The 14,275-nt window shown below is 39.3% G+C and overlaps 1 protein-coding gene across 1 annotated transcript in view; it reads right to left on the bottom strand.

Annotated features, from left to right (window-relative positions):
- Positions 1-487: 487 nt before the first annotated feature.
- FGL1 (fibrinogen like 1) overlaps positions 488-14,275 on the bottom strand; it is a 32,347-nt gene continuing 18,559 nt past the window's right edge. Inside the window, exons 4-8 of the mRNA XM_056114396.1 lie at positions 10,250-10,409; positions 9,904-10,001; positions 5,430-5,518; positions 5,046-5,233; positions 488-757 (exon numbers count right to left, since the gene is read on the bottom strand). Coding sequence (XP_055970371.1) covers positions 598-757; positions 5,046-5,233; positions 5,430-5,518; positions 9,904-10,001; positions 10,250-10,409 — 695 coding nt within the window. The 3' untranslated portion in view covers positions 488-597. The remainder of the gene's footprint in view (positions 758-5,045; positions 5,234-5,429; positions 5,519-9,903; positions 10,002-10,249; positions 10,410-14,275) is intronic.

The raw sequence follows: 14,275 nt of genomic DNA, 5'->3' as shown, positions 1-14,275 counted from the left end.
TGTATTACTGTATAAGCAGTAATTATTTGCTAATTTTTGTCGAGTGTTTCTTCTGTACACATAACTCATATTGAATATAAAGTAAAGGGCTGGAGCGATAGCACAGCAGTAGGGCGTTTGCCTTGCACGCAGCCAACATGGCTGACCCGAGTTCGATTCCCCCGCCCCTCTCGGAGAACCCGGCAAGCTACCGAGAGTATCTCGCCTGCACGGCAGAGCCTGGCAAGCTCCCCGTGACGTATTCGATATGCCAGACACAGTAACAACAAAGTCTCCAATGGAGGCGTTACTGGGCCCACTCGAGCATATTGAATATATTCTGCATTTATGGTTCTGTTCTATTCTAAGGTATGTGGTCTGTGCTTTTGATTATTTTGCTCAACATAAGCTCTCATAGAAAAGAATTCAGTAATTATTACTATAATTTACATTTATTCTCAAAATAACCCAGATTTTCTGTACTGGAAGAGCATCAAGTGACCAAAGCAAGAGTAAAAAGTAGTTTACATTCCATACAATTGTTGTCATCATACGTCTTTGTGTTCAAATCACTTTAAGTCGGGATAAATTGTGGAAATGAAAGCCGAAAGGGATCCATTAAATAATATTTGGAATAAAATCATTTGGCCTAATTTTCATAACCACATACTTTAGAGAATACCACCACCCCAGCCAGGTGTGCCAGACGATGCCGTTGTCTGTTTTGGCTCTGTAAGGACCTTGGTAGTACAAGCCGTTCAGGTTCGCAGAGTGACACCTAGTGGGAGGAAAAGAAGAACTCTTAGACCAGAAAATAACCCTGGATGCTGCTAGAAAGTGAATTTTATTTATTTAAATTTAAATTTTTATATTTAATTTTACTTATATATTGCTTTATTTATATATAAATATTTAAATTTAAAATGTAGAAATACATTTTAACCATGTATTCTGTCATTCTTCAGACAATGAAAGATACAAGTTTCTAAAACCCAAGATATTGCTAAAACAAACTGGGTTTTGAAATAGTGAGCTTGGATAAGAGGGAGAGAAAGAGAGAGAGAGAGGAGACAAAGAGAGAGAAGAGAGAGATGAGAGAAGAGACAGAGGGAGAGGAGACAAAGAGAGAGGAGAGAAAGGAGGAGAGAGAAAGGAGAGAGATAAGAGAAGAGAGAGAGAAAAGAAAAGTGTCTGTCACAAAGGAGGTTATCGAAGAAGACAGGTGGGGAGCAAAGGCAGAAGGGAAACTGGGGACATTGGTGTGGAAAATGTACAGGGTGAAGGGATGGTGTTGGAACATTGTATGACAGAAAATCATACACACTTTTGTAACTGTGTCAAGTTACAACTGTGGTTAGTTACAACCTTTGACCAGACCTCCTAATATTTGTTTACCCTGGTCATGGATATTGTTCTTTTATATATATATATAATTATATATAATATATATTATATAATATATATTATATAATCTTTATATATATAAAACTTTTAATTGAATCCCATGTGATTCAATTAAAAGTTCTAAAAAATAAATAAATAGCAGTTTGGCGAGGGGGTGGTGGGGAGATAGTACAGAGGCTAAGGTGTTACCTTGCAAACACAGCCAACCCCAGTTCAATCCCTGGCATCAAATATAGTTCCCCAAGAACTACCATGTGCAATGATCCCTAAGCTCAGAGCCAGGAGTCAGTCTTTTGGGGTTGTGGAACAGAGATGGGTTATATCCAGCAATTCTTAGGGATTACTCCTGGCTCCTGTTTTCAGGGCTCACTTCTGGATGGACTCAGTGGACCATATGGGATGCTAGAGACTGAACTCAGGTCATCCACACGCAAGGCATCTCTGTACCATCTCTCTAGCCCCAGGAGTAAATCTTGAGCACAGATAGTGTGGCCAAAGTCATGTATCCTAACTTCCAAAATGGTATTTTTTAGGGTCTCAATGGACTGCATCTCATGCTTCGCGTGATGAGGGAAGCCTGGCTTGATTCATGGCACACCATGCTTTCTCAAGCACAGAGCAAGAAGTAACCCCTGAGTACCACTGGGTATGGACTCTAAACCAAAAATAAAATAAAATAAAATTTTATGGTAGATTTCAGTGCCCATAACAAATCTCAAGACAGAACCCAAGCCACTTTCAATGAATTAAGAAGCATTTCTAGATTCTTCTAGGAGCAAGAATATAGCATTATAATACATATATATATTTATATATATATAAAAGAACAATATCCATGACCAGGGTAAACAAGTATTAGGAGGTCTGGTCAAAGGTTGTAACTAACCACAAGTGTGTGTCGAGCTGAGGGTAGGTAAGATAGAGAAGATACCACTCTGACGATAATAGATGGGAATGATCATGCTGGACAAGATCTGAGGGTTAAAAGTAGGTGAGGGATACCCTTGGTAACCTTTCAGTAACAATATTGCAAACCACAATGACCAAAAGGAGAGAGAGAGAGAAAGAGCACTTGCCATAGAGGCAGGCCAGGAGTGGGGGATGATGGGAGGAAACCTCGGGACACTGGTGCTGGGAAATGCACACTGGTGGAGGGATGGGTGTTGGAATACGGTATGACTGAAATCCAATCATGAATGGCTTGTAATGCTCTAAAAAATACATTTAAAAAAAGAATATGGCATTATAGTGTTTTGCATAGGGTCTACCCAGGTTCAACCTCCAGTGCCATCTATGGTCCTCTGAGCTGAGCCCAGAATTATCCCTAAGTGCTGAGTCAGAATTAAGCCTTGGATACAGCTAGGTGTGGCCCAAAAACCAAAAGAAGAAGAATTTCTTTTGTTAAAAGCCTGAAAGAAGGAAAAAAGGAAGATGGAAGGGAGAAGGAAGGAAGGAAGGAAGGAAGGAAGGAAGGAAGGAAGGAAGGAAGGAAGGAAGGAAGGAAGGGAGGGAGGGAGGGAGGGAGGGAGGAAACACAAAATCGCAACCTGTGACCTTTAACCTTAGCAAGAGTGGCACAGGCCAACAATGCATGTATGGTCTGGAACTTTCTCACCAACATCCCGAGATAATTTGCACTTGTGAGTCCACTAATCTGCTTCCGAGACTTAGTTTTCACAATTCAAACTCCCTTCCTTCCCCTTTGAAAATCACTAGCATACCAATTATTTTAGCTACCAGACTAAGAAAACAATCCCCCAAAGAGCATTTTGTTTGTTTGGGGACCACAAGGTAGTGCAGTTCTCAGGGGCTACTCCTGGCTCAGTGCTTAGGGTTGCTCTCCCCACCCAATGCTCAGGGGACCATGCAAGGTGCCAGGGATCAAACCCGGGACTCCAGCATGCAAACTATTCTGCCCCTTTGAGCTATCGCCACAGGACCCTCAAAACAGTTATTTAAAGTTTTCTGAAGCATGAACTCCTTTTTTTCAGCATTCTTTACATATATTGCTGCTATGTAGAGAAACTGGTGAGATTATGATACATTTTTAGATACGTATAATGTTAATTTTTAATATGCTCCTTTAGAAACTAAACAATGATATGGGCAGCTACATGTAAAAGTATGTTATGTGTGGCTTAGAGTGAGGCCCTGAGGGTGTGGTGCTATGAGGACACTGCTGTGGGGTGGAGGGGGGGTAGGGAGCAGCAGCATCCTGGAGCACAGTCACGTCTATAGAAGCCCTGCAACTAACAAGTAGGACTGAAAATTAAAAAAAGAAATAAATGAACAAAAAGGTGCTAGGACTGGAGCCAGGAAGCAGAAACTGCACTGAGCACCTGTGTGAGCAAAGAGAATCCAGCAAAACCCCACAATCCAGTGTGATTGACTTGGTCCCAGTAACAGCGACAAAGGGATGGGGGTGGAGGAGGAATCAAATGACTCAACTGTCAAAACGCAAACAGAAGAGGGCTGGGAGGTGGCAACTAAGGGCTGGAGGACACGCTTTGCATGCTCAAAGCCCTGGGTTGCAGGGGTCCAGGCTGTGTGTAACCCTGATGACCCCTGAGGCGGGCGAAGCAACAGCGCATCATTGAACCATCAGGTCTGCATGACCAGGCTGAGTGCCATGGGGAGTAGACCCTGAACCCCTGAGTACTGCTGGGGAGACTCACGAAAATGCAGACTCCAGGGCAAATAGTTTAACTATGGAGATTTGGCTTAAAACACCTTACTCCCTAACACTCAGCAAGACCCCACAGAATCTATAACTCTACAATCAGCTCCAAATAAGGACAGGGTGATCTTAGAGGAAAATAAACCCAGGCCTGATATCTCTCCTCTAAACACTAGAGCAAACTTTGCAAAAGTGTTAAAAATCCGGGTTTGGAAAGTGAGTGTGCACTCAATGGGCTGAGGGTAGGCTTTGCATGTGGGGAGCCTGGGTTTGATCCCTGGAACCACATGGAACCCCTGAGCATTGCCAGCAACAACTCCTGAGCACGGAGCTGTAGTAGCCCCTGAACAATACCAGGTATGATGCGAGAACAAAACAACCATAAGAAAAAGTCAAAAATCTGGATGGTGGCATTGACATGACAAAGCCTCAATTGCATGGATAATGTAATATCCCAGGAATACTCGCTAAGGAAACTATAATGGAAAGCACAAACATGCAAATATTTTGAGGCTGCCCTGTCTTCCAAAATCTTACTGAAAATAAGATTCAATGAATGAGAGCCACAGTGATTAAAAAATAGTATTAGACAGAAAAGATTACAACAGTATCATAATTACGTCATAGGATCAAAAAAGGTGCAGTTACCTGGTTATCAGAATGCCAAAACAATTTTTCCCCTTAATGAAGAATTTTCTATTTCTTTGTGTTGCTTTGTGGCCTGTTGCTTATAAGTTACCCATAGTTTGCAAACAATCTTTGTTAAAGTAGTAATTTGATTTCTTTCATGACCTATCTTTCAAGCATTGCTAATGTGCACAGTGAAAAATTCCTTAGAATACTTCATCACTGAAGAATTCTAATAAGGATGACTACTAAATAAAACTAGTCCTATAAAGGAGACCAGCATTACCTCACATATCATAATTAATGCCCAACTGTGAGATGTTATCATCACCTTTACTCTGTTTATAAAACATCAAACCTGTTGAACCACCAGCCAGACTGATCTTCCTCTGCACAGTTCCCCTCATAGTTGTCATTATCTCTGTCCCACGTGCTGAATTTCATCCTTTGGTGACTGGCCCACCACTGCACCTCAGGGTGAGAATTCCCTGCAAGAGCATTTCCAGCCGTTCCAGCATATTCCCCAATATTCAACTCATAAAAAGTCTAAAAAATAAAATATATGTATTTATTTATATATATATATATATAAATGCAAGTTCTACAATCAGGTAGTTACATTGTTTTACATTGTGCAACTGGTGAAAGAATGATTCTATTGTCTATTTTTGTTTCCACTGACTTCAGAGTTTTTATTAGGTGTTTTATGCAGTAACTCAGCATTATTTAAAATTTTCAATACCTTTTCATCTCCAACTTTGAAGTTTTTATATTGTGCATAGCGACTATTCTTTTCAAAATCTGTAAGATCAATCTTTAAAGTATAATCACCTGGGGAAAAAATACACAGAGAGACCAAGAAATAGTAGTTATTTTTATAAATATGACATAATTTTAACTTATTTGGTTTACAAATATCACTATATTCCACTTAGACCATTTCCTTCTGCTGCTATGAGTGAGATTGTAAAGATAAACAGTGTATACAACAGAATGTTTTATTATGTTTTAATATAAAATGTTTTATCATTAAATGTTTCATTATGAAAAAAGTAGGGATAAAATATTAAAGACAGAAATGTTTACTTAGATGCAGAAATATACAAACAAGAGCAATTCTCCTGTCAAACAGAAAATAAGAAAACCAACACTGAAGGGGGATGGCTTAAGTGCTGGAGAGCTCAGATTGTTCTCAGGAATTCCAAGTTTGATCACAGCAAGAGCACCCAAGTTTACCAGCAGGGGGGATGATCTTAAAATAAATGACAGGAACCCAGCACCAGTGGGGTGAGGAGGCGGGGGAGGGGACTGAAGTCCTTGGTATTGACAAGTAACATCTCTCTCCACTGTCCCATCATTCACAGATAATAAGGCTCCTTTTCAGAACAAGTGTCAGGAGCATAGGAAGCAACAGATCAAAGTCACCTTAAGACAAGTATGTTCTACTGGTGGAGGGATGGGTGTTGGAATACAGTATGACTGAAATTCAGTCATAAATGGCTTTGTAATTCTCTGAAAAAAATAATAAATTAAAATTTTAAAAAAAGACAAGTATCTTCTATTCTTCTACATTTGCTAAAGAGAATTTTACAAAGACCTGTAATAACAATTTTTTAAAATATGCTTTTTATCAAAGCAAGAATATGAAAATAAAATCACAGTAAGATGGTTTGATTTTAGGGTGCTGGACTCCACAGGGAGACTGAGGTGGGAGCCCCCGGGAGGGAGTGCATGCTGTGTGTGCACCAAGTCCCGGCTTCAGTCTTGACACTCTATGATTCTCCAGGTACTGCCAAGAGTGTAGACCCCGAGTACCACAGTCCATGGCCCAAACTCAAAACAAATCAAATATCAACTCATCAGGTTTCCAAACCAGAACGTTGGAGGCCACAGCAAGAGAGCACCTAGGCCGGTCACATAGACTGACAAGGACCACAGACAACCTTTCCTGGCCTCAGTACTGGGAGTGAACTTCCCAGGAACATCATAGTACCTAAAAAATCCAGAAGAGGCCCAAACAGTAAAACAAAACAACATGAAGCCTCAGTGCCACCTGCAGGTAATGTAAAAGTAATTCAACTCTCTAAATTGCAGATTCAGACTATTCCAACCGGAGTGCCCGAGAGCAGATGACTGGTTAAAGAAACTATGGTACATCTAGACAATGGAATACTATGTAGCAGTTAGAAAAAATGAATTATGGAATTCATTTATAAATGGATGGACATGGGTATTATCATGCTGAGTGAAATAAGTCAGAAGGAGAGGGACAGACAGAGTGATTGCAATCATTTGTGGGATATTAAAAAAACGTAGTAAGAGACTAATACCCACGGACAATAAAAACAAGACCCAGGAGGACTGGTCCACAGTTGGAAGCCTGCCTCAAGTGTTGGGGGAAAGGCAATTGGGACAGAGAAGGGACTACGATGACAAAGATAGTTGGAAATGATCGTGCTGGATAAAAACTGCATGCTGCACGAGCGGCTCTCCAGCACGGCCACGACTCCAGAACACAGAAACCAATTTCTTAACTATCTGACTTTCAGTAGAAATACTTCCAGGGTCAATAGGTAAAATAGCAGAAATCCAAAACCAACATTTAATTCTTGAACCCAGCTGTAGAAAGCAAATCACTTCACAATGCTTTTTCAGCATGTCTGATTTGGGGGGGGGGGGGGAACTCTAAATAATAGTGGTGAATCTTTTATTGAAACAATCTAATCAAAGCGGATAGAGTGTTAACTAGAATTCATCTGCCTCACAGGGACGGGGAGGGGTGGGGGGTGGGGTTTTATTGGGGTTCTTCATGGGAAAAAATAAGTATTGGTAAAGGGAAATGTGTTTGATATTTGCATGACTGAGACATAAACCTGAAAGCTTTGTAACCTTACCCACAGTGATTCAATAAATAAATAAAAAAAAAAAAAGTAAAAAAAATAAATAAATAAAAAAAAAAAACTGCATGCTGAAGATAGATAAAGAAACATGATAACCTCTCGGTGTCTATATTGCAAAACACAATGCATGAAGAGAGAGAGGGAAAGAGGGAGGGAGAGAGAGAGAGAGAGAGAGAGAGAGAGAGAGAGAGAGTCTGCTATAGATATGGCTGGGGTAGAATGGTGGCAAAGAAAATGGCTTTATTGGTGGTAGGAAATGTACACTGGTAGAGGTATGGATGTTGGATCATTGTATGACTGAAACCTGACCATAAACAACCTGTAACTATCTCACAGTGATTCACTGTCACTGTCACTGTCCCTGTCCTCACGTTGCTCATTGATTTTGCTCAAGTGGTCTCAGTAACATTGTGAGAGTTGTTGCTGTGTATGGCATATCGAATACGTCACAGATAGCTTGCCAGGTGCAATCGGTTAGCGCGTGGTACTTATACGGCAGTATGTGCACAGTAATTCAATAAAAAGAAAATGGGGGTCAGGTGGGCACTTGCCTTGCATGCAGCCAACACTGGTTGGATCCTAGGAATCTCATATGGTCCCATGAACACTTCCAGGAGTGATTTCTTGTGCAGAGTCAGGGGTAACCCCTGTACATGACCAGGTGTGGCCCCCAAAACAAAAACAAACAAACCAAAAAAAAAAAAGAAAAAAAGGAGGGGCATGGAAGCAGGGTTTAAAGGGGCAGATGAAAACAGTAACCCTTGAGAACTTGAGATCTCAATGGAATATGACATTACAAGAAGAAAACAATTGTCCGGAACCCAACCTCAAAGATTATGGCTTCCAACCAGATAAACTTCCAAATTGTAAATAAACTCAGAAGCAGAAAAGAAATTAATAAAGACAAATCAAAGTTACAAAGCTTAGGAAATTAATAAAAGGTAAAGGTAAAGGCCCTCCCGTTGTTCGTCGATTTGCTCGAGCGGGCCCAGTAACGTCTCCATTGGAGACTTTGTTGTTACTGTGTTTGGCATATCGAATATGTCATGGGGAGCTTGCCAGGCTCTGCCGTGCGGGCGAGATACTCTCGGTAGCTTGCCGGGCTCTCCGAGAGGGGCGGAGGAATCGAACTCGGGTCAGCCACATTGGCTGCGTGCAAGGCAAACGCCCTACCGCTGTGCTATCGCTCCAGTCCAGGAAATTAATAAGAGATACCAAAAAATCCCTTATAATGAAAGGGCTCAGAAAATTTTAAAGTCAATGTCACAGTGCCTTGCGCGCAGCCGGTCCGGCTGAAACATAGGGAAGGAACTAACCATGGGTAATGACAACCCTGCTTTTTTCATTGTAAAAAGGGAGGGATCTGGGCCATACAGTGGGTAGGGCATTTGCCTTGCATGAGTCTGACCCAGGTTTGATCCTCAGCATCCCAAATGGTTCCCCAAGCACTGCCAGCAGTAATTCCTGAGTGCAGAGCCAGAAGTAACCCCTGAGGATAGCTAAGTGTAACTCAAAAAAAAAAAATGGAGGGTAGGGGTCCTAGAGACTGGGATGGAGGAAAGCACCAGGGGGAAGGTCCTCTGCTAGAAGCTATAGAATAGCAGCTTTATATTCCTAAAATATTAATATTAGCGCTATTGTAAGTCACAGTGCCTAAGTAAAAGCCAACAAGTGAAATCAATGAACAGAAGGTAAAAAGTCAAGCTTTTAATAATAATGGAGATTCGGACTGTAAAGAATTCAATAAAAGAGATGAAGAGGTCTAGAGAATGCTATGAAAACAGATTGAACCAAATGGAGGAATGAACCAGTGATTTGGAAGACAATAATGTACAAATGATTCAGGTAGAATTAGAGAGAACTGAGATAAAACACTATGAGAACAATTGGACTCTGTTAGGAAAAGTAATATAAAAGAAATGACTATCTCAGAGGGCAGGAGCATTTATGGGTAGGGCATTTGCTTTGCACGTGACTGACAGGGTTCAATTCCCAGCAGCCCATCTGGTCCCCTGATCCCCCCTTTCATCATTTCACACACTGTCACTGTCCGCCCATTGTTCATCGATTTGCTCGAGGAGGCCCAGTAACATCTCCATTTTGAGACTTGTTGTTTTCTTCATTTAAATAAGTCAAATCTACAAAGAGGCCTTCTATCCAAAAAGGATCTTGCCAACTGCAGATCACATTAATTATTGGACTACTTTCATTGTCTTTGACTCAGTAAAATACAAACACAACACATACACACACATGCACACATCTTACTTTATCTATATTATATTCCAAATGAAATTGATATCCAGCAAAACTTACCTTGTGAGGTTAATAAGTGAAGATTTTTATTACCCAGCCAATATTCACCATTTGGTCGAACAAAATTTCCAAAACCATTTTCGTAGTCATCCCAGCCTCTAAAACATTTAAATCAAAAGTTGGTTTTTAATAAAATTTGAACAGATCTTTGTACTCAAAGGCAATCACCCCCACCTTTCCACCCCTCCCCCAAATATTTTCTTCATTAGCTAATGTGTTTTCAGTGTTCTTGTTTTCAGAGAGTAAAATTCTGTCCAATTAAAATACTTCCTAACACAATAAAAAAGTTTAATTTACTATCAAATTCACATTTGTTCTTTCAAGTCAATCCTTATAAGTAGCACACCTGTTAAAGTTCTCACTGCCATCAGATCGTCTCTGAATTACTGTCCATCCTCCTCCATCAGACATATCACAAAAAACAAAGAATTCTGCTGGGCTCCGAAGAGGTTTGATTTTGTAAAATCCACTCAGCTTGTACCCATCATTGAAAATCTCTGAACAATCTACAAAATGAGATTTTTTTTTAATCTGTGGTCATGGTTTTATTTTTTTTACACTTACAAAGATGTTCATAATTGGGTTTCAGTCATATAACGTTCTATCACCCATCCCATCACCAGTGAACATTTCCCAACACCAATAACCTCAGATTCCCTCCCATAATGCTCCCACCCCAACCCTGCCTGCCTCCATGGCAGGCACTTTTCTTCTCTCTCTCTCTCTCTCTCTCTCTCTCTCTCTCATTCTCTCTCTCTCTCTCTCTCGTTCACTCAATGAGATGTTTAACATTTTCACGTGCTTTGTTTTTTTAAGGGAACCTCTGAATGCAATTACTCAATTACTCAATACTAATAAAGTAGTTAAACACATCATGGTATAGATAAGTAGGTCTAAAAACTATGCCTTGTACCATTTCTAGTGGTTTTAGGAAAGTCTTATTTCCTTCCCAAATATTTATCATCTAAATCTTTGACACAGCCATGGGTAGGTAAGGTCTAAAATAAAGATCTAGTTTCTTATTTCTTATGTTTATTAAAAACACTTTTTTAATTACATGGTATAAAAATTTAAGAAATTCTCATCTAATATATATGCATATGTATGTACTTGGTTTGGGGGCCACACCCAGCTGTTCTGAAAGCTTACTCCTGGCTCTGTGCTCAGGGATCACTCCTGGCAAGACTTAGGGGGCCATTACAGTGCCGAGGTTCAAACTCAGGTAAGTCAAGTGCAAAGCAAGCAACCTACTCACTACACTATTTCTCCAGTACCTAATTATAATTTACTTGAGTAAAATTTAATAGTTTCATCAGAAGAAATGCTGGAATTTTTCTTCTACAAAGTTAAAATAAATTAAAAATATTAATAGCAAACAGTAGGTCTCAAGAGGGGGCAGAGCAATAGTACAGCAGGTAGGTTTTGCCTTGCATGCAGCCAACCACAATTCAATCCCTGTCAGATGGTCCACCAAGCCCACCAGGAGTGACCCCTGAGTGCAGAGCCAGAGGGCCTGAGGTCCACCGGGTGTAAACCAAAAAAAAAAAAAAAACAAATAAAAGACAATCTCAAGAATATGAGTCACATACTTTTAAGTAAAATTATTATAAATTAACATCACTAACACAATTTACCCTTATTATTTTGTAAATTTTCTTTCTTTGAAAAGTTACTATTCTCTTCCTTTCAATTCTTTAGTGTATTTTTAAAAGACTTTTCTTCATTATCATTGTTTTTATGCCAAGTTGTCTACTTCTATGTTTTGTTAAAATAGAATATAGTTCACATGAAAAAGTGAACTAGTTTTCATAGTTCACATGAAAAAGACTGACTAGACAATAGAAACTAGAAGAAAAAGAAAATATGGAACCTGAGATACTTTACAAATTTCCCAACAGACTAATATCAATCACATCAACTGTCTTGATGAGATATTCATCTCAAATTACTTAGGCTGTATTCATGTAATAATTTTGAAAATTAGTAGTTTAAGTGTTATTTTTACATACTAGATTATTTAAAAGATCATATTTTGGCCATGAAACAAAAAGAATAACATCAGGGAATGATTATCTGAACCAGGCCAATGTTGCTCAGAAGCTTACATCTTGTGTTCAAGTATTTTGCTTAAGTTTTTCATTAAAATAAACAAATCTCAACCTTGTTAGAAATGGAACTCGTTGTTTACATCTAATCTCCTATCAAATACTTAGGAAAGTAATTTAAACTATTTTTCCAGACAAATATGGAAATAATTAACTATAACATTTACTTCTGTAAATTCGTGAATATGAAGTTTTCAGCCAATACTTTCTATTTGGTTTAGTTTTATGCCAGTAGTGAGTGTGTTGCTTTTCAAATTTTTTTTCTTCCCAAAGGGAAATGCAAACCACATTTCCTCCACAGATCCCAGAGGAAAGGTTTCAACTGGGAAAAATGAAAACAACAAATAAACATTTTTTAAAAGTTCCAGGAGTTCAATCACTTCTAAGAAATAAGATGAGAAAGGTCTTGGGGTAAAATGACTTATGATGTGATAACAGAAATTACAAGCAATGGAGGGTTTAAAATATTAACTAGATATTCAAAATTACTGTCAATTTTTAGTGTTTCAACCCACTCAGTCCCTGGAGAATAGGCAGGAGAGAAGCAGGGTTAGGATTCATGAAAATTAAAGAAAAAGAACGTTTCCGGCTACTTAGATTGTAAGGCCAAGGCTTCCTGCTCTCTTTGATAAACATTGCATTAAAGTGGGTGAAAACTCTCTGATCTTGCTGAAAGTGAACTATGTTGGAAGGCTGAATGTTTAAGTTTCATAAAGTGACATGAAAGTCTGACCAATGGGTATTTTTTTTTCTCACTTGCCTCAGATTGGTGTCTGAGGTTAAGCTGAGAACAACGGTACAAAGTGTCCTATATTCTAAAAATACAAAGGAAGACCCGCCAGAGTTTAGCAACCACTCTACAAGGCATGTCTGGAAATGAAGAGCTATTTCTGTCACTGCCATTCCTTCTGAGATCTGGCACAGGCAAGGATGTTCACTCTAAGTACTAATATCCAACACTGTACTGAAAGTACTAATCATGGCAGTAAAGCACAAAAAAAAAATACAAGGGATTAAAATTAGAAAAGAAGCTATCACTACTTGCAGACAGCATGATGATGTGCATAAAATATTCTAAAGTCTACACACACACACACACACACACACACACTCGCAAAACTTTACAAACAATAAACCTGTATAGGAAGGGTGCAGGCTATATAATCAGTATACAAATGTTTATTGAATATCTAAAAGCAAACAACAAATTAGAAGAGAAAGAAGTATTGGAAATCCCACTAAATTGCATACAAAAAGTCAAGAGTCTAAAAATCAACATAAAATTGAGGTAAATAGCTCATATCAAAAGTATGCCACTAACGGGGGCTGGAGCAATAGCACAGCAGTGTTTGCCTTGCACGCGGCCGACCCAGGTTCTATTCCCAGGATCCCATATGGTCCCCTGAGCACCACCAGGAGTAATTCCTGAGTGCAGAGCCAAGAGTAACCCCTGAGCATTGCCAGGTGTGACCCAAAAAGCAAAGCAAAAAATAAACCGTGTCACTAATAAAAGAAGTAGAAAACATAGGGAGGTGGGAAAAGAGTTCAATGTTCATGGACTGGAAGAATTACCATTGTTCAAATGACTATCTCACCCGAAGCATTTCACAGATTCAATGCAATCTCTATCGAATTTCCAATAGTGCTTGTTAAGGAGATAGAATAAATACTACAAAAATTTATATAGAACCACAAACCCATCCAAGTAGTCAAAGTAATCCTGAGAAAAACAAGATGGGAGGCATCAGCTTGCCCAACTTTATAAACAAAACTATTGTAATCATAATCGTAATCGGCTAGTATTAGAGTAAAAATAGAAACTCAGGCCAATGGGGTAGAATTGAGAGCATACCAATAAACCCCACCAGAGATAAACATTCACAAATACAGTTAATTATAACAAATTTATAAATTAATCAACAGCATAAAATGGAGAGAGGAAAACTTCTTCAACAAATGGTGCTGGAAAAACTGATTAGCTACATGCAAAAAAGGATGAAATTGGACTATTATCTTACACCATGGACAAAAAATCAAAATGTATTAAAGACTTAGAAGTAATTCATAAACTGTAGCACGATAGCACTGTCTTCCCATTGTTCATCAATTTGCTCGAGCAAGCCCAGTAACATCTCCATTGTGAGACTTGTTACTGTGTTTGGCATATCGAATACATCACAGGTAGCTTGCCAGGCTTTGCTGTGCGGCAGGCTGCGGGATGATCTTGGTAGCTTGCAGGGCTCTCTGAGAGGGGCAGAGGAATCGAA

This window comes from Sorex fumeus, unplaced genomic scaffold (genome assembly GCF_029834395.1).
Source record: "Sorex fumeus unplaced genomic scaffold, SorFum_2.1 ptg000024l, whole genome shotgun sequence".
Lineage (NCBI taxonomy): Eukaryota > Metazoa > Chordata > Mammalia > Eulipotyphla > Soricidae > Sorex > Sorex fumeus.
Note: the sequence above shows the minus strand (reverse complement) of the source record. Positions and strands in the feature narration are given on the sequence as shown.